The 24,403-nt window shown below is 54.7% G+C and overlaps 1 protein-coding gene across 1 annotated transcript; it reads right to left on the reverse strand.

The window, feature by feature from the left end:
• Positions 1-1,309: 1,309 nt before the first annotated feature.
• On the reverse strand, positions 1,310-18,576 carry RFWD3 (ring finger and WD repeat domain 3). The gene is made up of 13 exons (XM_073659847.1): positions 18,429-18,576; positions 12,565-12,922; positions 12,264-12,493; positions 11,719-11,837; positions 11,402-11,596; positions 8,161-8,252; positions 7,861-7,975; positions 6,572-6,800; positions 6,161-6,311; positions 5,756-5,932; positions 5,462-5,673; positions 5,169-5,386; positions 1,310-1,659 (listed from the first exon to the last, which is right to left on the reverse strand). The coding sequence occupies exons 2-13, from the start codon at positions 12,912-12,914 to the stop codon at positions 1,516-1,518; spliced, it is 2,232 nt and encodes a 743-aa protein (XP_073515948.1). The 5' UTR covers positions 12,915-12,922; positions 18,429-18,576; the 3' UTR covers positions 1,310-1,515.
• Positions 18,577-24,403: the final 5,827 nt, after the last annotated feature.

Consider the following 24,403-nt stretch of genomic DNA (forward strand, 5'->3'; position numbering starts at 1 on the left):
CCGCGATTTGCCACGGTATGGCCACTTCCACCGCTATCGCGAGGGCAACGTCCCACCGAACTCTCCAGGGTTTCTCCCCAGACACAGCTGATTATGCCACTCTCCATCATGTCACTACAGATGGGCTGGGACGCACCTGCTCAGTACAACCAGTTTATTATATACTGGCCACTGAGCCCGGCACCAAAGACTTCTGGGTCACGTGACCCCTGCACGGCATCCCCGTCAGCGTTCCTCTCCCTTTCTGGCGGGGGGACGCCTCCCCTGGACACACCATTGGTGTGATGCGACCACCCCCTGGGTGCGTCACCGGTGACCTCCGACGTCGATAGCCGCGCCCCTGGCAGCGTTCCACGAGACACTTCCGCATTGGGGGGGGGGGGGGATTTGGCCGGTAACTCTCCAGCCGTCTGAGCCGCGCCGGAGTCGCTCATCCCCAGGCAGGGGACGTGGCTCAATAGCGACAGCTCACGGAGGCGGCCCCTTTGAGCCCACTGTGGTGCTACCAGGAGCCCTGCACCGACCGAGGTGGAGAAGGCACCCCCGCTAGTATTTGCGGCGTGCTCGGCCTCTATGTTTGATATGTCGCAGCTGTTACGCAATCCCTGCATGTGTCACAGCTGTCTAACAAACATCTCTTTTTATACATCCTTGTTTGCTTTTGCGGCTGCTGCCTGACATTGAGCTGCTGCTCAGTTACTTGTCACCAGAATTCCCCGTCCTTCTCCTGTTCTGTAGTCCCGAGTATTCTCCCATCTAATGTATATGCAGCATTAGGATTACTCTGTCCTCGGGGCATCAGGCCACACACAGTGCGTTTTTTTCCGTACAGAAAAGTCCAAAAATGCATTGCAGACCTTATCCCACGATTTCCTATAACATTTTGCAAGATCTGTGCCCACGATCAGGATTTTTCCTGACTTAATTTCATGGGCAGAAAAAGATGCAGCAGCGCGCCCGTTCTTTGTACCGATGCGCCTGTGTTTTTCCTATACAATGCATTGGAAAAAACGCATGGCAAATCCGCAGGCAAAAAACACACAAAAAAAAAAAAAATTGCATAAAAAACGCTGTGGATTTTCCACAGCCAAGAGGTGCAGGAACGCTGCAAAAATGTCTGCAAGCAATTCCTGATGGTGTGCACATAGCCTTACTCTACGTTATACCTCATCTGCCGGGTGTTTCCCATTCATCTTATCCAGATCGATCTGCAATATCCTAACGTCAAGATCAGGTTGTAAGATCCTTCAAAGACTGAGGCTTTACTCTCCATCCCATCCACAAGGTCATTAATAAGTTACTGCGCCGCTAAAATTATCAACATTTTATTCTAAGAGGAAATGAAAAAACATACAAGAAACTGTACAGAAACATGGAGAATATGTACAAGAGGAGGGTGTGGACCGGGGGAGGGGCCGGCCCCGCACGGACCGGGGGAGGGCCCGGCGCCGCACGGACCGGGGGAGGGCCCGGCGCCGCACGGACCGGGGGAGGGCCCGGCGCCGCACGGACCGCTCACTCCCATCGGTAGATCTTCACCATCTTCTCGGTCAGCGTGGCCAGCAGGCTGCTCTGATTCACCTCCAGGGGGCAGATGTCCAGCACAGGTTGGTCGGCCTGGAGCTTCTGGATGAGGGAGCCGCTGCCCGAGTGCCAGAGCTGTGCCAGGAGGGAGGAAAGAGGAAAACAGAATGAATTCAATCCCCATCCCTGCGACACAGGAGCTGACAATCTAATGACCTCTCTACAGCCAGCTCCATGATGACTGTTTCCCTGATGCAGGGGCAGCTGTTCTCGGCAGTACCAGCCTCGGCGCTGGGCACCTGCACTATGGAGCATTAACCCCTTTACCCCCGAGGGTGGTCTGCACGTTAACGACTGGGCCAATTTTTACAATTCTGACCACTGTCACTTTATGAGGTGATTACTCTGGAGCTTCACCGGATCCCCCTGATTCTGAGATTGTTTTTTCGTGACATATTGTACTTTATGATTGTGGTAACATTTCTTCGATATCACTTGCGTTTATTTGTGAAAAAAACGGAAATTTGGCGAAAATTTTTAAAATTTGAATTTTTATGCCCTTAAATCAGAGCGATATGTCACACAAAAGAGTTACTAAATAACATTTCCCACATGTCTACTTTACATCAGCACAATTTTGGAACCAAATATATATATTTTTTTAATTAGGAAGTTATAAGGGTTAAAAGTTGGCCAGCGATATCTCATTTTTCCAACAAAATTTACAAAACCATTTTTTTAGGGACCACATCACATTTGAAGTCACTTTGAGGGGCCTTTATGACAGAGAATACCCAAAAGTGACACCATTCTAAACACTGCACGCCTCAAGGTGCTCAACACCACATTCAAGAAGTTTATTAACCCTTCAGGTGCTTCACAGGAGTTTTTGGAATGTGGAAGAAAAAAAATGAACATTTAACTTTTTTCACAAAAATGTTACTTTAGACCCAATTTTTTTTATTTTCGCAGGGGTAACAGGAAAAAATGGACCCCAAAATTTGTTGTGAGTAAGTCGATACCCCATATGTGGGGGAAAACCACTGTTTGGGCGCACGGCAGGGCTCGGAAGGGAAGAAGCGCCATTTGACTTTTTGAATGTAAAATTTGCTTGAATAATTAGCGGACGCCATGTTGCGTTTGGGGAGCCCCTGATGTGCCTAAACAGTGGAAACCCCCCACAACTGACACCATTTTGGAAACTAGACCCCTTAGGGAACTTATCTAGATGTGTGGTGAGCACCTTGAACCCCCAAGTGCTTTACAGAAGTTTATAACATGGAGCTGTGAAAATAAAAAAATCTAACTTTTTCCACAAAAATTATGTTTTAGCCCCAATTTGTTTATTTTCACAAGGGTAAGAGGAGAAAATGGACCCCAAAAACTTTTGTGCAATTTCTCCTGAGTACGCCGATACCCCATATGTGGGGAAAATACAGTGTTTGGGCGCACGGCAGGGTTCAAGAGTGAAGGAGCACTGTGTGACTTTTTGAATGCAAAATTGGCTGGAATCGAGAGCGGACTCCGTGTCGCATTTGGGGAGCCCCTGATGCGCCTAAACAGTGGAAACCCCCCACAAGTGAGCCCATTTTAGAAACTAGCCCCCTCAAGGATTTTATCAAGGGGTATAGTGAACATTTTGAACCCAGAGGTACGACACAGAATTTGATAACATTAGGTCATCATACTGAATAAGATGTCATTAGTCTTGAGTGCAAGTGTTCGCTACTTGAGTTTGCATCAGGTACTCAGGTATGCACCATGTATCGCGGGTGCTGGAGTGACATGCTCGAGTCCCCGCCCACAAGTTTCACGGTTATTAGACACCCCAAAAAAAATGCGGGGATCGCTCGTGCATGGCAGGCAATCCCCGAGAGGTTTTTTTTGCTGTATAACGAAACATATGGGGCGAAGATTCAAGCACCCGCGATACTCAGCGCATACCCGAGCACCCGATGCAAACTCAAGTAGCGAGCACTGGCGCTCAACACTAGTAGCCATTTTTTTTTTTTTTTTTTTTTTAAATCCCAACCCCAGCACAACCCAACCCTAGAGTTTATTTTTTACGCCGATCCTCGTGCGGTATAAGTGATGAGATTACTTTATTCTTCAGGTCGGTGCGATTACAGAGATACCAGAATCATATCGGGTTTTTATGACTGACAGCTGTCACACACTAAAAGACGCATTTTTTGTAAAATTTAGTTTTTGCATCGCCATATTTTGAGAGCTATAATTTTTCCAGATTTTGGCCAACAGTCATGTGACGGCTTGTTTTTTGCGGGATGAGCTGACGTTTTTATTGGCGCCATTTTCAGGCACGTGACATTTTTTGATCACTTTCTATTCCGATTTTTGGGAGGCAAAATAAACAAAAACCAACAATTCAGGAATTGTTTTTTTTTTTTTTTTTATTCTGTTCCGCATGTGGTAAAATTGATAAGGCAGCTTTATTCTTCGGGTCTGTACATTTACAGCGGTATCACATTTATATTGTTTTTTTATGTTTTGGCGCTTTTACACAATAAAAGCTATTTTATAAAAAAAAAAATTTTTTTGCATCGCTTTATTCTGAGAGCTATAACTTTTTTATTTTTCGGCTGATGGAGCTGTATGGCGGCTTGTTTTTTGTAGGACAAGATGATGTTTTTAGCGGTACCATTTTTATTTATATTCGTCTGTTTGATCACGTTTTATTCCATTTTTTGTTTGCCGGTATGATAAAGCATAGTTTTTTTGCTGTGTTTTTTATTTTTATTTTTTACAGTGTTCACTAAAGGGGTTAACTAGTGGGACAGTTTTCTAGGTCAGGTTGTTCCAGACGCAGCGATACCAAATGTGTGTACTTTTATGGTTTTGTATTGTTTTTTTCCCTAATATTTATTGATGGGTACATTATATTTTATTTTTGTTAGATTATTTTTTTTTTATATATTTTTACAATTTTTTTTTTATTTTTTACTTTTATACTTTGACCCACTATGGGACTTTTTTTTACTCTGATCACCTACATAGTACAGGAATGCAGCACCATCCCTGTGCTATACAGGCTGTCAGCGCTGCAGATGTAGAAGATACTTTGGTCATGCACTGCGCATGATCTAAGTATCTTCCTGCTGTCTGGTGACCCGGATGTTGTCATGACAACATCTGGGTCACCATGACAACCAAGGAAACCGGCCTCAGACAGCGTGGGACAGCGGGGAAGAGGTGAGTATGCAGCGCTTACCTCCACTTCGATCGCAGCATTGCGGGGTTTAATCTGCCGGGAGCGGTGTTGGACCGCTCCCAGCACATTGTCACAGCTGACACCCGGTGCTATCAGTTGACACCCGGCGGCGATCGTGCCCGCACAGCCTGTGTGCAGGCGAAATCCACAGGGCGTACTAATACGTACCTGGCTCTTAAAGCCCAGAGCGCAGGTAAGTATTCGTACACCCTGGGCTGTAAAGGGGTTAATCTGGGCACACGCGTGTTCTTGTATGTGGGGCGAGTGATAGCCGCTCTGCCATCCCCCAGTTCACGGGGGAGGGGATGGCATCCATCAGAAGCGTTAGGCACCGAGGAGGGGCTGATAATCAGTAGATGGTGGGCCTATGTGTGGCCACGTTCATGTGGGGGACCAGGACTCGGGCGGCTCTCACCATAGCAGAGTTGGAGGACTCGTCTCCGGCGCACACCAGCATGCTGCCATCCCGGTCAGGGCTCTGGAATATGGCGTTCTTGGTCAGCAGCTTACAGGTGGGCCCAGCGTTAAAGGTCTGGACGGGATAGCAGGAGCAGGAGTATTCATCCTGGGGGTCCGTCAGCCTGGAACGGGTCAGCTCCATCATCACACAGCGCAGGTAGTTGTGGCTCTTCCCTGTCAGTAACAAGAGCGCCCTCCAGTGACTGGTCACAACATCAGCAGCTGACAGTCAACCTGATCCACACTCACCGGGGCGGTACGTCACCAGGCAGTGCCGCGTGCTGCTCTCCGTCTGGATGTCCGTGCATCCTCCCGGCTCTAGGGGTAGGAGGTGAGGCTTGTACTGGGCGTCACTCATCTCCCAAAAGCACGCTCCCTCCAGGGTGCCGGCCAGGACACCGCCACACGGGAAGACCTCAGACGCCGCTCGGGGGACGTAGGAGAGGGAGACCACCGGGCAGCTGGAAGACAGAACCAGCCGAGCACAAGTCAAGAGCCCGTCCCCAACAGGCAGCCCCTCACCAGCCACGCACCGGCACCTACCGTGAGCCCAGCGGCACCAGCTCCTTCACATACTGGCTGGTGTCTCTCAGGTCGTAGACCAGCACCGATCCATTGATCAGCCCAGCGTACACGTAGTTGTTATCATCAGAGCACCAGCTGCAGCTCCACACCGGCCGCCCCGTGTTATACGTCTGCACCACCGTGTTAGTCAGCAGGCTGCAGAGAGAGGGGGAAGATCTGAGGACAGAGGCCCAGGACAGAGGCCCAGGACAGAGGCCCAGGACAGAGGCCCAGGACAGAGGCCCAGGACAGAGGCCCAGGACAGAGGCCCAGGACAGAGGCCCAGGACAGAGGCCCAGGACAGAGGCCCAGGACAGAGGCCCATACTCCCGAGACATCAGACGGTGTGGCCGTCTCTCGTCTGTCCGGAGGTTCGGACCTCACCTGGTCAGCTTCACAGTGTTATCCAGGGCCGCGGAGAGCAGCAGTCCATCTGTGCGGTTACTGAAGGCCAGGCCACGGATCTGCTTGGCGTGGATGGGCACGTACTGGCTGCTCTTCATATTGGCCGCACTCAGCTTCTTGATCCCACAACCTGCAAAGAGTAAACAGTGAGACAACAATCTCTGCTCCACCAGCGGAGACCCCGGCAGTCCATCCACCATCGCCGAAGTGTAGAAGCAGGAGACGTGTGGGTAGCCATGGAGCAGCTGGAGGTCAGACTGCTGCCGAGTGTCACCCGCCGGCAGCTACAGGTCGTGAGGGGTTTTTTTTTTAGCTGCCATCGGCTCCATCACGTTTTCTGCACTGGTTTTACAATGCAGCACCCACTGGCACAAGGCACTGAGGTCTTACCTGGCACCAGCGTGGTGTGGGAGGACGGCTGAGACACCACCAGGCAGCTGAGACGCTCGCAGTAAGCCATCACGCGGCAGTTCCCTCCTTGGTTGATCAGAACGGCCTTCTCAAAATTGTACTTGTGCTGCCCCTGACTGGAGGGCGAAGAGCCGGAGGTCCCTGCCCTCGAGCTGGAGGACGGCTGAGAGGAGCTGGTGCCATGCTGCGCCATCAGCATCTTCAACTCCTGCCGTAGACAAACATGATCAGCTACAGAGACCTCACCATCAATGGCACAGTGCACACACCGTCGTCTAACTGTGCTACATCCCGCAGCCCTGGACGAGAGGTCACATTACAAAGGGCACCAAGTAAAAATGCCGGCCGCCGAGAAGGGGGGGCGCGCCGGCCGACAGGGCCGCCGAGAAGGGGGGGAGCGCCGGCCGACTGGGCCGCCGAGAAGGGGGGGGAGCGCCGGCCGACTGGGCCGCCGAGAAGGGGGGGGAGCGCCGGCCGACTGGGCCGCCGAGAAGGGGGGGAGCGCCGGCCGACTGGGCCGCCGAGAAGGGGGGGAGCGCCGGCCGACTGGGCCGCCGAGAAGGGGGGGAGCGCCGGCCGACTGGGCCGCCGAGAAGAGGGGGAGCGCCGGCCGACAGGGCCGCCGAGAAGAGGGGGAGCGCCGGCCGACAGGGCCGCCGAGAAGAGGGGGAGCGCCGGCCGACAGGGCCGCCGAGAAGAGGGGGAGCGCCGGCCGACAGGGCCGCCGAGAAGGGGGGGAGCGCCGGCCGACAGGGCCGCCGAGAAGGGGGGGGAGCGCCGGCCGACAGGGCCGCCGAGAAGAGCGGGAGCGCCGGCCGACAGGGCCGCCGAGAAGAGGGGGAGCGCCGGCCGACAGGGCCGCCGAGAAGAGGGGGAGCGCCGGCCGACAGGGCCGCCGAGAAGAGGGGGAGCGCCGGCCGACAGGGCCGCCGAGAAGAGGGGGAGCGCCGGCCGACAGGGCCGCCGAGAAGAGGGGGAGCGCCGGCCGACAGGGCCGCCGAGAAGAGGGGGAGCGCCGGCCGACAGGGCCGCCGAGAAGAGGGGGAGCGCCGGCCGACAGGGCCGCCGAGAAGAGGGGGAGCGCCGGCCGACAGGGCCGCCGAGAAGAGGGGGAGCGCTGGCCGACAGGGCCGCGGAGCAGTTCTAAAACCTCGCAGTTATCAACCACCCTAGAATGAATCATGTACTGTGGCACCAAAGCTTCCCCTACCAGAAGGCATGAGGCCAGCCGGACCCTGTGGACGAGTCTCCCCCTCCACACCCCTCACCTGGATTTGTTTACGAAGCTTCCCACATTCGTCAGTCAGGACCTGGACCTGCAGCCGGCACTGTGCAGACTCCAGCTCGGCCTTCCTGCGCAGCGACTGCTCCTTCTCCAGAGAGCTGCAAGAAAAATGGAAGGCAGTCTGCAGGAGTAATGCCGGGAGCGACTGCTAATCATCCGCATGATAGAATACATGATATAACAGCAGAATAGTGAGTGCAGCTCTGGAGGATAACGCCTGAGGTAGGCGGCGATGCTGCAGTCTCTGGCCATCCGGAGGACATTTGTAGACGGTGGTTCTTACCTCTTCATACGTTCCTGCTCGCTGGTGTCCAGGGCCTTCAGCGTGCGGGCGTACAGGACCACAATGTCAGAACGCTTCGCCTTCTTGTTGCACTAATGGGCAGAAAACCTCACTGCATCTGATGTCAGGTCACATCTGTGAACCCCACACCCCAAAATCTCAAGAGGCTTTAAGGGAGGACACAAGTGACAACCACAGAGGGCGCTCACACGTGAGTGAAGATAAAGGAGGATCAGACTCTAAACTCAGCCTCTCAGACACGGAGAAGACCCTCACAACCAACCACGTACAATCCAGTGAGGCCCTCGGGGGTGGTCTCCTCATACTGGCCCGCAAGATATGGGGCTGATAAGAGGGCATGCTGCATGACAGCCCCATAGCCAGAGCAGACGGCAGCTGTACAGACACCCGGCATTATACAGTGACGTGTGAAAGTATTCACCCCCTTGGCATTTTTGTGTTTTTGCCATCTCACAACCTGGAATTTCACTGTTTTTCTGAGGGTTTTCATCAGTTCATGTGAAGAACCTGCCAACAACTGTGATCATTTGGTTTTCTTTTTCTTATGAAGCAAACAGGACAAAAATAACTGAAGACTTCAGTGTGCAAAACTATTCACCCCCTTAAAGTCAGTACTTTGTAGAGCCTCCTGTTGCGGCAATTACAGCTAAAAGTCACTTTGGATAAGTCTCTTGAGTTTTCCACATCTGATCACTGGGATTTTTGCCCATTCCTCAATGCAAAACTGCTCCAGCTCCTTCACGTTAGAAGTTTCCTCTGGTGAACAGCGAACTTCAAGTCTGACCACAGATTCTCCATTGGATTAAGGTCTGGGCTGTGACTCGGCCACTCCAGAACATTTACACGTTTCCCCTTACACCACTCGAGTTTTCCTTTAGCAGTATGCTTTGGTCATCATCTTGTTGGAAGGTAACCTCCGTCCCAGTCCCAAATCACTGACAGACAAACAGATTTTTCTCAAGAATATCACTGTATTTCGCACCATCCATCTTCCCCTCAACTCGGATCATTTTCCCTGTCCCTGCTGCTGAAAAACATCCTGATAGCATGATGCGGTCACCACCATGTCTCACTGTGGGGATGGTGTTCTTGGGGTGATGATCGGTATTGATTTGGTGCCAAACATAGAGTTTACGTTTTAACCTATAAAGGAGATAGCGCTACCAAGTAGTAAAACTTACCTCTAAAACAAAGACAATATAGCCCAAAGGAGGGCTGTGGAGTCGGCAAACCAAACCTCCGACTCTTCAATTTCCATGACACCAACTCTGACTCCCTCATAGACGGCTGATGTGTAAGTGATAAATTTACTGCAGCACAGATTCATCTCCGTAAAGTCCAGACCCTGAGATCAGGAATAGGACGGACATTTATAGGACATTTCAGAACTTTCCCAAATTATTATGAAAAAATATTCCCCCCAAACTGTATTGAACGACTGCACCCAATTTATTATAGATTTTAGGAGTCGATCCATTTTATACCGACTCCACAGCCCTGGTCCAAAGGGAGGGAATCCCTATCAGTTACTGTCCTGACAATATAGATAGTAAAATAAAATAAGGCGGAGGTAGGGAGTAGTGTTGAGCGATGTTATCTGCGTGACAAATCAGGGATGTTTGTGGACGGAGCCGATTTTTTGCTGCAAACAAGCCGGAAGCCCGAACACGAACCCTAATTTGATATGAAGAACAAATTCGCTCAACAAACTCCCTACCTGCGCCTTATTTGTTAGTATTTTACCATCTATATTGTCAGGACGGTAACTGATAGGGTTTCCCTCCCTTTGGGCTATATTGCGTTTACCTTGGTGGCCAAAAAGTTCCATTTTGGTCTCCTCTGACTACAGCATCTTCCTCCGTACATTTGAGGAGTCTCCCACACGTCTTTTGGCAAACGCAAAACGAGCCTTACAATTTGTGTGTGTAAGTAAAGGCTTTTTCCACCCACTCTTCCATAAAGGCCATCTCTATGGAGTGTACGGCTTGTTGTGGCCGTATGGACAGATACTCCAGTCTCTGCTCGGGAACTCTGCGGCTCCTTAATGGTTATCTTTGGTCTCTGTGCTGCCTCTCTGATTAATCCCTCCTTGCCCGGGCTGAGAGTTTTGGTGGCGCCCTCTCTTGGCAGGTTTGCTGTGGTACCATGTTCTTTCCATTTGATGATAATGGATTTGATGGTGCTCCGGGGATCATCAGAGATTGGGAGATATTTTTTTGTTTGTTTGTTTTAACCACTTCTCACCAACTTTATGCCTGACTGGTGGTGTCTGGAGACCTCCTCGGTCTTTGTGGTGGTGTCTGGAGACCTCCTCGGTCTTTGTGGTGGTGTCTGGAGACCTCCTCGGTCTTTGTGGTGGTGTCTGGAGACCTCCTCGGTCTTTGTGGTGGTGTCTGGAGACCTCCTCGGTCTTTGTGGTGGTGTCTGGAGACCTCCTCGGTCTTTGTGGTGGTGTCTGGAGACCTCCTCGGTCTTTGTGGTGGTGTCTGGAGACCTCCTCGGTCTTTGTGGTGGTGTCTGGAGACCTCCTCGGTCTTTGTGGTGGTGTCTGGAGACCTCCTCGGTCTTTGTGGTGGTGTCTGGAGACCTCCTCGGTCTTTGTGGTGGTGTCTGGAGACCTCCTCGGTCTTTGTGGTGGTGTCTGGAGACCTCCTCGGTCTTTGTGGTGGTGTCTGGAGACCTCCTCGGTCTTTGTGGTGGTGTCTGGAGACCTCCTCGGTCTTTGTGGTGGTGTCTGGAGACCTCCTCGGTCTTTGTGGTGGTGTCTGGAGACCTCCTCGGTCTTTGTGGTGGTGTCTGGAGACCTCCTCGGTCTTTGTGGTGGTGTCTGGAGACCTCCTCGGTCTTTGTGGTGGTGTCTGGAGACCTCCTCGGTCTTTGTGGTGGTGTCTGGAGACCTCCTCGGTCTTTGTGGTGGTGTCTGGAGACCTCCTCGGTCTTTGTGGTGGTGTCTGGAGACCTCCTCGGTCTTTGTGGTGGTGGTTGGTTAGTGGTGCCTCTTATTAACAGGTGATAATGTAACACAGGGAAAAAGCCAAGGGGGTGAATACTTTCGCAAGCCACTGTATGCACCACCCAATGACTCACTTTAATGTCTGGATTAAGGTTTACTTCCCCTAGTAATAAGTAAAGTTTGGGAGTCCCAGCAGCAGTACCCCATGATCAACTCATATCCTGAACACGGCTGCAGACTCAATGAACGGCGAGTACAAGCACCGACCTGCGGACACTTGGCTGCTCCTCCCTTCAGCCAACGATCGATGCAGGTAAAACCAAACAAATGGCCGCAACGCAGAGCGGAGAGACGGTGCTGACCGGCATTGGTCCAAGATTCAAAGCAGATGGCACAGGTGTCACCTTCATCCTCCTCTGCCGCAGGAGGGGCTGCGGACGTCACAGGCTTCACTGGTGATGGCTGAGAGAGAAGAACAAGCTGGTGGTAATAAATACTGGATGTAACAGCAGAATTGTGACTGCAGCTCTGGAGGTGACTGGGGTACAGGACATGACTTCATTATGGTTTCTCCGGCGTCTTACCTGTTTGCATGGCTGTGTCGTGTCCGACGTTGCGCTCTGGTTTTCGGCTGCAGGGTCATCAGATCTTTCTGGGGCGTCTGGTGCGGTGGCCACAAGATTTATGTGAAGTTCTTCAGGGGCTAAAATAAAAAAAATCCCCAATATGAATAACTGCTCCCCGTCCTCAGCGGCTCCTCGTCTCTACAGTAATGGATTGTTGCATTGATCAGCGCCGCTGACACATTGTCACGGAGTGCTGCCGCTCTAACTCTGCATCTTTCTGATTGGCTGCCCTGGCGCCGTCTCTGGCTACAGCAGCCGTATTCGTCTTGTTTTTTTTGCAGCGACCTAGTTGTCTGATTTGGGCGATTCCCCGTCTTCCTGTGCCACAGTTTTGTTTCGTGTTCCCTACTACCTCCAAGACCTTAACATCGTACATCTCACACTGTGAATACAACTGTAACAAACTCCCAGCTGTGAGCAGGACGCAGCCAGATGAGGCAGGGAACCTCCATGCACAGCAGTGCCCTCTGCCATCTGCAGGGGGCGACACTGGCAGCACGCACCTGGCTCTGCCGGCTGAGCCGCTCTGGTGTCTCCTGCTCCTTCATCCACTTCTGTAGGGCTGTCATCGTCATCATCGCTCAGCTCCACGGTCTCATCAGAGCTGTCGCCCTCGCCTCCCGGGGGGCCCCTCGTTGACCCCGAGTGCCATGCCACGTTCCCCTCATCTACAGACATGGCCGTCCTCAGGTTTCCCGTTAATTGGAAAAGGTTGTGGAAGGCCTGGTTACGTCTGGAGACAAACACAGATCAGAGCAGCCGGCACCGGACACACAAGAGGCGGTCGGCAGCGCCGTCACTTACCGCATACCGCCAACACGCTGTGAGGACGCTCGCTGGCGGCTCCGGGCGCTCGTCCTGCGGGCTCGTATCTGCTGTGAAGCGGAGCGGTGCTCTGCTGCCTGGCGGAGCTGCTCTAGCGCCCCCTGCAGCATGTGCAGTGCACTAGAAGTGTGAGACTGCGGGGGAGAGTAGATGGGGATGAAGACGCCCTGCCTGTCCGCACCGCCAGCCTCTGCGCTCCGATCCGCTGCCCTCTGTACGGGAACGTTGCTGAACACCAATGACGGATCCAGGGCGATGCGAGAAAACATGGGCGGCTCTGGGAGGAAGCCCCCCGCAGAGAGATCCACGTCCATCTCCTCCTGCGCCATCACCAGGCCTGCGGCAAAACAGCAGCGGGAAATACAGGAAAGTCAGGGGCTGGAAATAGAGGGAAAGGCGCCGCGCCACATACAGGAGAGGGGGGGGAGCGACAGGAGGCGGCGCCGCACGCAGGAGGAGGGGGGACAGGAGGCGGCACCGCACGCAGGAGGAGGGGGGACAGGAGGCGGCACCGCACGCAGGAGGAGGGGGGACAGGAGGCGGCACCGCACGCAGGAGGAGGGGGGACAGGAGGCGGCACTGCACGCAGGAGGGGGGGGGGGACAGGAGGCGGCACCGCACGCAGGAGGGGGGGGGACAGGAGGCGGCACCGCACGCAGGAGGGGGGGGGGACAGGAGGCGGCACCGCACGCAGGAGGGGGGGGGGACAGGAGGCGGCACCGCACGCAGGAGGGGGGGGGGACAGGAGGCGGCACCGCACGCAGGAGGGGGGGGGGGGACAGGAGGCGGCACCGCACGCAGGAGGGGGGGGGGACAGGAGGCGGCACCGCACGCAGGAGGGGGGGGGGGACAGGAGGCGGCACCGCACGCAGGAGGGGGGGGGGACAGGAGGCGGCACCGCACGAAGGAGGAGGGGGGACAGGAGGCGGCACCGCACGAAGGAGGAGGGGGGACAGGAGGCGGCACCGCACGCAGGAGGGGGGGGGACAGGAGGCGGCACCGCACGCAGGAGGGGAGGGGACAGGAGGCGGCGCCGCACGCAGGAGGGGGGGGGGCAGGAGGCGGCACCGCACGCAGGAGGGGGGGGGCAGGAGGTGGCACCGCACGCAGGAGGGGGGGGGATAGGAGGCGGCACCGCATGCAGGGGGGAAAGGAAGCGGCAAGGCATGCAGGAAGAACGCCAGACACTGGGTGGGGGCGACACGGGGTGGGAGGAGACACAGGGTGGGAGAGGACCCTATACACAGGGGACGACGACGCTATACACGGGGGGGGACGACGCTGGGGGGAGGGGACACAATACACAGGGGATGACGCTATACACGGGGGGACGACGCTGGGGGGAGGGGAAGCTATACACAGGGGACGACACTGGGGGGGACGACGCTATGCACAGGGGACGACACTGGGGACGACGACACTATACACTGGGGACGACGCTATGCACAGGGGACGACGCTATGCACAGGGGACGACGCTATGCACAGGGGACGACGCTGAGGGGGGGGGGACGCTATACACAGGGGACGACACTGAGGGGGGGGGGGGACGCTATACACAGGGGACGACACTGAGGGGGGGGACGCTATACACAGGGGACGCTATACACAGGGGACGACGCTATGCACAAGGGACAACACTGAGGGGGGGGGGGGACGCTATACACAGGGGACGACACTGAGGGGAGGGGGACGCTATACACAGGGGACGACACTGAGGGGAGGGGGACGCTATACACAGGGGACGACACTGAGGGGAGGGGGACGCTATACACAGGGGACGACACTGAGGGGAGGGGGACGCTATACACAGGGGACGACACTGAGGGGAGGGGGACGCTATACACAGGGGACGACACTGAGGGGAGGGGGACGCTATACACAGGGGACGACACTGAGGGGAGGGGGACGCTATACACAGGGGACGACACTGAGGGGAGGGGGACGCTATACACAGGGGACGACACTGAGGGGAGGGGGACGCTATACACAGGGGACGACACTGAGGGGAGGGGGACGCTATACACAGGGGACGACACTGAGGGGAGGGGGACGCTATACACAGGGGACGACACTGAGGGGAGGGGGACGCTATACACAGGGGACGACACTGAGGGGAGGGGGACGCTATACACAGGGGACGACACTGAGGGGAGGGGGACGCTATACACAGGGGACGACACTGAGGGGAGGGGGACGCTATACACAAGGGACGACACTGAGGGGAGGGGGACGCTATACACAGGGGACGACACTGAGGGGAGGGGGACGCTATACACAGGGGACGACACTGAGGGGAGGGGGACGCTATACACAGGGGACGACACTGAGGGGAGGGGGACGCTATACACAGGGGACGACACTGAGGGGAGGGGGACGCTATACACAGGGGACGACACTGAGGGGAGGGGGACGCTATACACAGGGGACGACACTGAGGGGAGGGGGACGCTATACACAGGGGACGACACTGAGGGGAGGGGGACGCTATACACAGGGGACGACACTGAGGGGAGGGGGACGCTATACACAGGGGACGACACTGAGGGGAGGGGGACGCTATACACAGGGGACGACACTGAGGGGAGGGGGACGCTATACACAGGGGACGACACTGAGGGGAGGGGGACGCTATACACAGGGGACGACACTGAGGGGAGGGGGACGCTATACACAGGGGACGACACTGAGGGGAGGGGGACGCTATACACAAGGGACGACACTGAGGGGAGGGGGACGCTATACACAGGGGACGACACTGAGGGGAGGGGGACGCTATACACAGGGGACGACACTGAGGGGAGGGGGACGCTATACACAGGGGACGACACTGAGGGGAGGGGGACGCTATACACAGGGGACGACACTGAGGGGAGGGGGACGCTATACACAGGGGACGACACTGAGGGGAGGGGGACGCTATACACAGGGGACGACACTGAGGGGAGGGGGACGCTATACACAGGGGACGACACTGAGGGGAGGGGGACGCTATACACAGGGGACGACACTGAGGGGAGGGGGACGCTATACACAGGGGACGACACTGAGGGGAGGGGGACGCTATACACAGGGGACGACACTGAGGGGAGGGGGACGCTATACACAGGGGACGACACTGAGGGGAGGGGGACGCTATACACAGGGGACGACACTGAGGGGAGGGGGACGCTATACACAGGGGACGACACTGAGGGGAGGGGGACGCTATACACAGGGGACGACACTGAGGGGAGGGGGACGCTATACACAGGGGACGACACTGAGGGGAGGGGGACGCTATACACAGGGGACGACACTGAGGGGAGGGGGACGCTATACACAGGGGACGACACTGAGGGGGGGGGACGCTATACACAGGGGACGACACTGAGGGGGGGGGACGCTATACACAGGGGACGACACTGAGGGGGGGGGGACGCTGTACACAGGGGACGACACTGAGGGGGGGGGACGCTGTACACAGGGGATGACACTGAGGGGGGGGACGCTATACACAGGGGACGACACTGAGGGGGGGGGACGCTATACACAGGGGACGACACTGAGGGGGGGGGACGCTATACACAGGGGACGACACTGAGGGGGGGGGACGCTATACACAGGGGACGACACTGAGGGGGGGGGACGCTATACACAGGGGACGACACTGAGGGGGGGGGGAACGCTATACACAGGGGACGACACTGAGGGGGGGACGCTATACACAGGGGACGACACTGAGGGGAGGGGGACGCTATACACAGGGGACGACACTGAGGGGAGGGGGACGCTATACACAGGGGACGACACTGAGGGGAGGGGGACGCTATACACAGGGGACGACACTGAGGGGAGGGGGACGCTATACACAGGGGACGACACTGAGGGGGGGACGCTATACACAGGGGACGACACTGAGGGGGGGGACGCTATACACAGGGGACGACACTGAGGGGGAGGGACGCTATACACAGGGGACGACACTGAGGGGGGGGGGGACGCTATACACAGGGGACGACACTGAGGGGGGGGGACGCTATACACAGGGGACGACACTGAGGGGGGGGGACGCTATACACAGGGGACGACACTGAGGGGGGGGGGACGCTATACACAGGGGACGACACTGAGGGGGGGACACGCTATACACAGGGGACGACACTGAGGGGGGGGACGCTATACACAGGGGACGACACTGAGGGGAGGGGGACGCTATACACAGGGGACGACACTGAGGGAGGGGGACGCTATACACAGGGGACGACACTGAGGGGGGGGGGGGACGCTATACACAGGGGACGACACTGAGGGGAGGGGGACGCTATACACAGGGGACGACACTGAGGGGAGGGGGACGCTATACACAGGGGACGACACTGAGGGGAGGGGGACGCTATACACAGGGGACGACACTGAGGGGGGGGACGCTATACACAGGGGACGACACTGAGGGGAGGGGGACGCTATACACAGGGGACGACACTGAGGGGAGGGGGACGCTATACACAGGGGACGACACTGAGGGGAGGGGGACGCTATACACAGGGGACGACACTGAGGGGAGGGGGACGCTATACACAGGGGACGACACTGAGGGGGGGGGGGACGCTATACACAGGGGACGACACTGAGGGGAGGGGGACGCTATACACAGGGGACGACACTGAGGGGGGGGGACGCTATACACAGGGGACGACACTGAGGGGGGGGACGCTATACACAGCGGACGACACTGAGGGGGGGGACGCTATACACAGGGGACGACACTGAGGGGGGGGGACGCTATACACAGGGGACGACACTGAGGGGGGGGACGCTATACACAGGGGACGACACTGAGGGGAGGGGGACGCTATACACAGGGGACGACACTGAGGGGAGGGGGACGCTATACACAGGGGACGACACTGAGGGGGGGGGGACGCTATACACAGGGGACGACACTGAGGGGGGGGGGACGCTATACACAGGGGACGACACTGAGGGGGGGGGGACGCTATACACAGGGAACGACACTGAGGGGGGGGGACGCTATACACAGGGGACGACACTGAGGGGGGGGACGCTATACACAGGGGACGACACTGAGGGGAGGGGGACGCTATACACAGGGGACGACACTGAGGGGAGGGGGACGCTATACACAGGGGACGACACTGAGGGGAGGGGGACGCTATACACAGGGGACGACACTGAGGGGAGGGGGACGCTATACACAGGGAACGACACTGAGGGGAGGGGGACGCTATACACAGGGGACGACACTGAGGGGAGGGGGACGCTATACACAGGGGACGACACTGAGGGGAGGGGGACGCTATACACAGGGGACGACACTGAGGGGAGGGGGACGCTATACACAGGGGACGACACTGAGGGGAGGGGGACGCTATACACAGGGGACGACACTGAGGGGAGGGGGACGCTATATACACAGGGGACGACACTGAGGGGAGGGGGACGCTATACACAGGGGACGACACTGAGGGGGGGGGGGACGCTATACACAGGGGACGACACTGAGGGGAGGGGGACGCTATGCACAGGGGAGGACACACTATATACAGGGGATGCCTTGGGGTCTCATGTTCGGGGTACATGCTGGGGATGTATAGGGGGGTTGGGTCAGGTCACATGACACAAGCTAAGCCTATGTGACAGGTCCCCCTCTTCTTCATGACATGGTACATCCCGACGCCACTTACGATAATGTTGAGCATTATTTCCCCTCTCCCCATTTTCAATACAGAATGGAACATGCCAATACACGGTAGAGCCAAACCACTGCAACACAGGGGGGGGGGGAATCATCACCAGGACTTGTCGGTCACTGCAGTGGTCCGAGCCGTCAGCAATACTTACAGGATCCCGGGCCCGGGAGCCGCCCGCCAATTCTCCCGTCTCCTTAGATCATTCTCCCCGCCAACCGCCAGCGATTCGCCCGCTCCTCCCGGTCCAAGCTGATTGGAGAACCTTAGCGTCAGTCCTGATGGGGCGGGCCCGTTACCAGGGTAACTACCGGAAGTGAGCTTCCAGCTTTCTAAATGGATGGTAACGACTGTCAATCATCGCAGAAGTGCAGCTCCTATCACGTGACCGCAGTGTCTTTATTTAAGCGGGAAATTCATCTGCCGCGTGTGTGATGCAGAAGTGGCGGAGCAGCAGTGGCCGAGGAACCATAGACTGAGACCCTCCAGTGAGGAGACAATGCCCTCCTCTCACACAACTGTAGTGGGAGAAAGAGCAAATAATCTAAGTGTGAAATAGAATTTCCCAGGTGTCATGGTGGAGTGAGGAATCCTATTAGGTGTCATGGTGGAGTGAGGAATCCTATTAGGAGACATGGTGGAGTGAGGAATCCTATTAGGTGTCTTGGTGGAGTGAGGAATCCTATTAGGAGACATGGTGGAGTGAGGAATCCTATTAGGAGACATGGTGGAGGGAGGAATCCTATTAGGAGACATGGTGGAGGGAGGAATCCTATTAGGTGACATGGTGGAGGGAGGAATCCTATTAGGAGACATGGTGGAGTGAGGAATCCTATTAGGAGACATGGTGGAGGGAGGAATCCTATTAGGTGACATGGTGGAGTGAGGAATCCTATTAGGAGACATGGTGGAGTGAGGACTCCTATTAGGAGACATGGTGGAGTGAGGAATCCTATTAGGTGACATGGTGGAGGGAGGAATCCTATTAGGAGACATGGTGGAGGGAGGAATCCTATTAGGTGACATGGTGGAGGGAGGAATCCTATTAGGAGACATGGTGGAGTGAGGAATCCTATTAGGAGACATGGTGGAGTGAGGAATCCTATTAGGAGACATGGTGGAGGGAGGAATCCTATTAGGAGACATGGTGGAGGGAGGAATCCTATTAGGTGACATGGTGGAGGGAGGAATCCTATTAGGAGACATGGTGGAGTGAGGAATCCTATTAGGTGACATGGCGGAGTGAGGACTCCTATTAGGAGACATGGTGGAGTGAGGAATCCTATTAGGTGACATGGTGGAGGGAGGAATCCTATTAGGTGACATGGTGGAGGGAGGAATCCTATTAGGAGACATGGTGGAGGGAGGAATCCTATTAGGAGACATGGTGGAGGGAGGAATCCTATTAGGTGACATGGTGGAGGGAGGAATCCTATTAGGAGACATGGTGGAGGGAGGAATCCTATTAGGAGACATGGTGGAGGGAGGAATCCTATTAGGAGACATGGTGGAGGGAGGAATCCTATTAGGAGACATGGTGGAGGGAGGAATCCTATTAGGAGACATGGTGGAGGGAGGAATCCTATTAGGTGACATGGTGGAGTGAGGAATCCTATTAGGAGACATGGTGGAGGGAGGAATCCTATTAGGAGACATGGTGGAGTGAGGAATCCTATTAGGTGACATGGTGGAGGGAGGAATCCTATTAGGTGACATGGTGGAGGGAGGAATCCTATTAGGAGACATGGTGGAGGGAGGAATCCTATTAGGAGACATGGTGGAGGGAGGAATCCTATTAGGTGACATGGTGGAGGGAGGAATCCTATTAGGAGACATGGTGGAGGGAGGAATCCTATTAGGAGACATGGTGGAGGGAGGAATCCTATTAGGTGACATGGTGGAGTGAGGACTCCTATTAGGTGACATGGTGGAGTGAGGAATCCTATTAGGAGACATGGTGGAGGGAGGAATCCTATTAGGTGACATGGTGGAGTGAGGAATCCTATTAGGAGACATGGAGGGAGGAATCCTATTAGGAGACATGGTGGAGTGAGGAATCCTATTAGGTGACATGGTGGAGGGAGGAATCCTATTAGGAGACATGGTGGAGTGAGGAATCCTATTAGGAGACATGGTGGAGGGAGGAATCCTATTAGGAGACATGGTGGAGGGAGGAATCCTATTAGGAGACATGGTGGAGGGAGGAATCCTATTAGGTGACATGGTGGAGTGAGGAATCCTATTAGGAGACATGGTGGAGGGAGGAATCCTATTAGGAGACATGGTGGAGTGAGGAATCCTATTAGGTGACATGGTGGAGGGAGGAATCCTATTAGGTGACATGGTGGAGGGAGGAATCCTATTAGGAGACATGGTGGAGGGAGGAATCCTATTAGGAGACATGGTGGAGGGAGGAATCCTATTAGGTGACATGGTGGAGGGAGGAATCCTATTAGGAGACATGGTGGAGGGAGGAATCCTATTAGGTGACATGGTGGAGTGAGGACTCCTATTAGGTGACATGGAGTGAGGAATCCTATTAGGAGACATGGTGGAGGGAGGAATCCTATTAGGTGACATGGTGGAGTGAGGAATCCTATTAGGAGACATGGTGGAGGGAGGAATCCTATTACGAGACATGGTGGAGTGAGGAATCCTATTAGGTGACATGGTGGAGGGAGGAATCCTATTAGGAGACATGGTGGAGTGAGGAATCCTATTAGGAGACATGGTGGAGTGAGGAATCCTATTAGGAAACATGGTGGAGTGAGGACTCCTATTAGGTGACATGGTGGAGGGAGGAATCCTATTAGGAGACATGGTGGAGTGAGGACTCCTATTAGGAGACATTTTGGAGTGAGGACTCCTATTAGGAGACATGGTGGAGTGAGGACTCCTATTAGGTGATATGGTGGAGGGAGGAATCCTATTAGGAGACATGGTGGAGTGAGGACTCCTATTAGGTGACATGGTGGAGTGAGGAATCCTATTAGGAGACATGGTGGAGTGAGGAATCCTATTAGGTGTCATGGTGGAGTGAGGAATCCTATTAGGAGACATGGTGGAGTGAGGACTCCTATTAGGAGACATGGTGGAGTGAGGACTCCTATTAGGTGACATGGTGGAGTGAGGACTCCTATTAGGAGACATGGTGGAGTGAGGACTCCTATTAGGAGACATGGTGGAGTGAGGACTCCTATTAGGAGACATGGTGGAGTGAGGACTCCTATTAGGTGACATGGTGGAGGGAGGAATCCTATTAGGAGACATGGTGGAGTGAGGACTCCTATTAGGAGACATGGTGGAGGGAGGACTCCTATTAGGTGACATGGTGGAGTGAGGAATCCTATTAGGAGACATGGTGGAGTGAGGAATCCTATTAGGAGACATGGTGGAGTGAGGAATCCTATTAGGAGACATGGTGGAGTGAGGACTCCTATTAGGTGACATGGTGGAGTGAGGACTCCTATTAGGAGACATAGTGGAGTGAGGACTCCTATTAGGTGACATGGTGGAGGGAGGAATCCTATTAGGAGACATGGTGGAGTGAGGACTCCTATTAGGAGACATGGTGGAGTGAGGACTCCTATTAGGTGACATGGTGGAGTGAGGAATCCTATTAGGAGACATGGTGGAGTGAGGACTCCTATTAGGAGACATGGTGGAGTGAGGACTCCTATTAGGAGACATGGTGGAGTGAGGACTCCTATTAGGAGACATGGTGGAGTGAGGACTCCTATTAGGTGACATGGTGGAGTGAGGAATCCTATTAGGAGACATGGTGGAGTGAGGAATCCTATTAGGAGACATGGTGGAGTGAGGAATCCTATTAGGAGACATGGTGGAGTGAGGAATCCTATTAGGAGACATGGTGGAGTGAGGAATCCTATTAGGAGACATGGTGGAGTGAGGACTCCTATTAGGAGACATGGTGGAGGGAGGACTCCTATTAGGAGACATGGTGGAGTGAGGAATCCTATTAGGAGACATGGTGGAGGGAGGAATCCTATTAGGTGACATGGTGGAGTGAGGAATCCTATTAGGAGACATGGTGGAGTGAGGAATCCTATTAGGTGTCATGGTGGAGTGAGGAATCCTATTAGGAGACATGGTGGAGTGAGGAATCCTATTAGGAGACATGGTGGAGGGAGGAATCCTATTAGGAGACATGGTGGAGGGAGGAATCCTATTAGGAGACATGGTGGAGGGAGGAATCCTATTAGGTGACATGGTGGAGTGAGGAATCCTATTAGGAGACATGGTGGAGGGAGGAATCCTATTAGGAGACATGGTGGAGTGAGGAATCCTATTAGGTGACATGGTGGAGGGAGGAATCCTATTAGGTGACATGGTGGAGGGAGGAATCCTATTAGGAGACATGGTGGAGGGAGGAATCCTATTAGGAGACATGGTGGAGGGAGGAATCCTATTAGGTGACATGGTGGAGGGAGGAATCCTATTAGGAGACATGGTGGAGGGAGGAATCCTATTAGGAGACATGGTGGAGGGAGGAATCCTATTAGGTGACATGGTGGAGTGAGGACTCCTATTAGGTGACATGGTGGAGTGAGGAATCCTATTAGGAGACATGGTGGAGGGAGGAATCCTATTAGGTGACATGGTGGAGTGAGGAATCCTATTAGGAGACATGGAGGGAGGAATCCTATTAGGAGACATGGTGGAGTGAGGAATCCTATTAGGTGACATGGTGGAGGGAGGAATCCTATTAGGAGACATGGTGGAGTGAGGAATCCTATTAGGAGACATGGTGGAGGGAGGAATCCTATTAGGAGACATGGTGGAGGGAGGAATCCTATTAGGAGACATGGTGGAGGGAGGAATCCTATTAGGTGACATGGTGGAGTGAGGAATCCTATTAGGAGACATGGTGGAGGGAGGAATCCTATTAGGAGACATGGTGGAGTGAGGAATCCTATTAGGTGACATGGTGGAGGGAGGAATCCTATTAGGTGACATGGTGGAGGGAGGAATCCTATTAGGAGACATGGTGGAGGGAGGAATCCTATTAGGAGACATGGTGGAGGGAGGAATCCTATTAGGTGACATGGTGGAGGGAGGAATCCTATTAGGAGACATGGTGGAGGGAGGAATCCTATTAGGTGACATGGTGGAGTGAGGACTCCTATTAGGTGACATGGTGGAGTGAGGAATCCTATTAGGAGACATGGTGGAGGGAGGAATCCTATTAGGTGACATGGTGGAGTGAGGAATCCTATTAGGAGACATGGTGGAGGGAGGAATCCTATTACGAGACATGGTGGAGTGAGGAATCCTATTAGGTGACATGGTGGAGGGAGGAATCCTATTAGGAGACATGGTGGAGTGAGGAATCCTATTAGGAGACATGGTGGAGTGAGGAATCCTATTAGGAAACATGGTGGAGTGAGGACTCCTATTAGGTGACATGGTGGAGGGAGGAATCCTATTAGGAGACATGGTGGAGTGAGGACTCCTATTAGGAGACATTTTGGAGTGAGGACTCCTATTAGGAGACATGGTGGAGTGAGGACTCCTATTAGGTGATATGGTGGAGGGAGGAATCCTATTAGGAGACATGGTGGAGTGAGGACTCCTATTAGGAGACATGGTGGAGTGAGGACTCCTATTAGGTGACATGGTGGAGTGAGGAATCCTATTAGGAGACATGGTGGAGTGAGGAATCCTATTAGGTGTCATGGTGGAGTGAGGAATCCTATTAGGAGACATGGTGGAGTGAGGACTCCTATTAGGTGACATGGTGGAGTGAGGACTCCTATTAGGAGACATGGTGGAGTGAGGACTCCTATTAGGAGACATGGTGGAGTGAGGACTCCTATTAGGAGACATGGTGGAGTGAGGACTCCTATTAGGTGACATGGTGGAGGGAGGAATCCTATTAGGAGACATGGTGGAGTGAGGACTCCTATTAGGAGACATGGTGGAGGGAGGACTCCTATTAGGTGACATGGTGGAGTGAGGAATCCTATTAGGAGACATGGTGGAGTGAGGAATCCTATTAGGAGACATGGTGGAGTGAGGAATCCTATTAGGAGACATGGTGGAGTGAGGACTCCTATTAGGTGACATGGTGGAGTGAGGACTCCTATTAGGAGACATGGTGGAGTGAGG

Source organism: Phyllobates terribilis, unplaced genomic scaffold, assembly GCF_046119375.1.
Source record: "Phyllobates terribilis strain yellow unplaced genomic scaffold, ASM4611937v1 Scaffold_14__1_contigs__length_39327217, whole genome shotgun sequence".
NCBI classification, from domain to species: Eukaryota; Metazoa; Chordata; class Amphibia; order Anura; family Dendrobatidae; genus Phyllobates; species Phyllobates terribilis.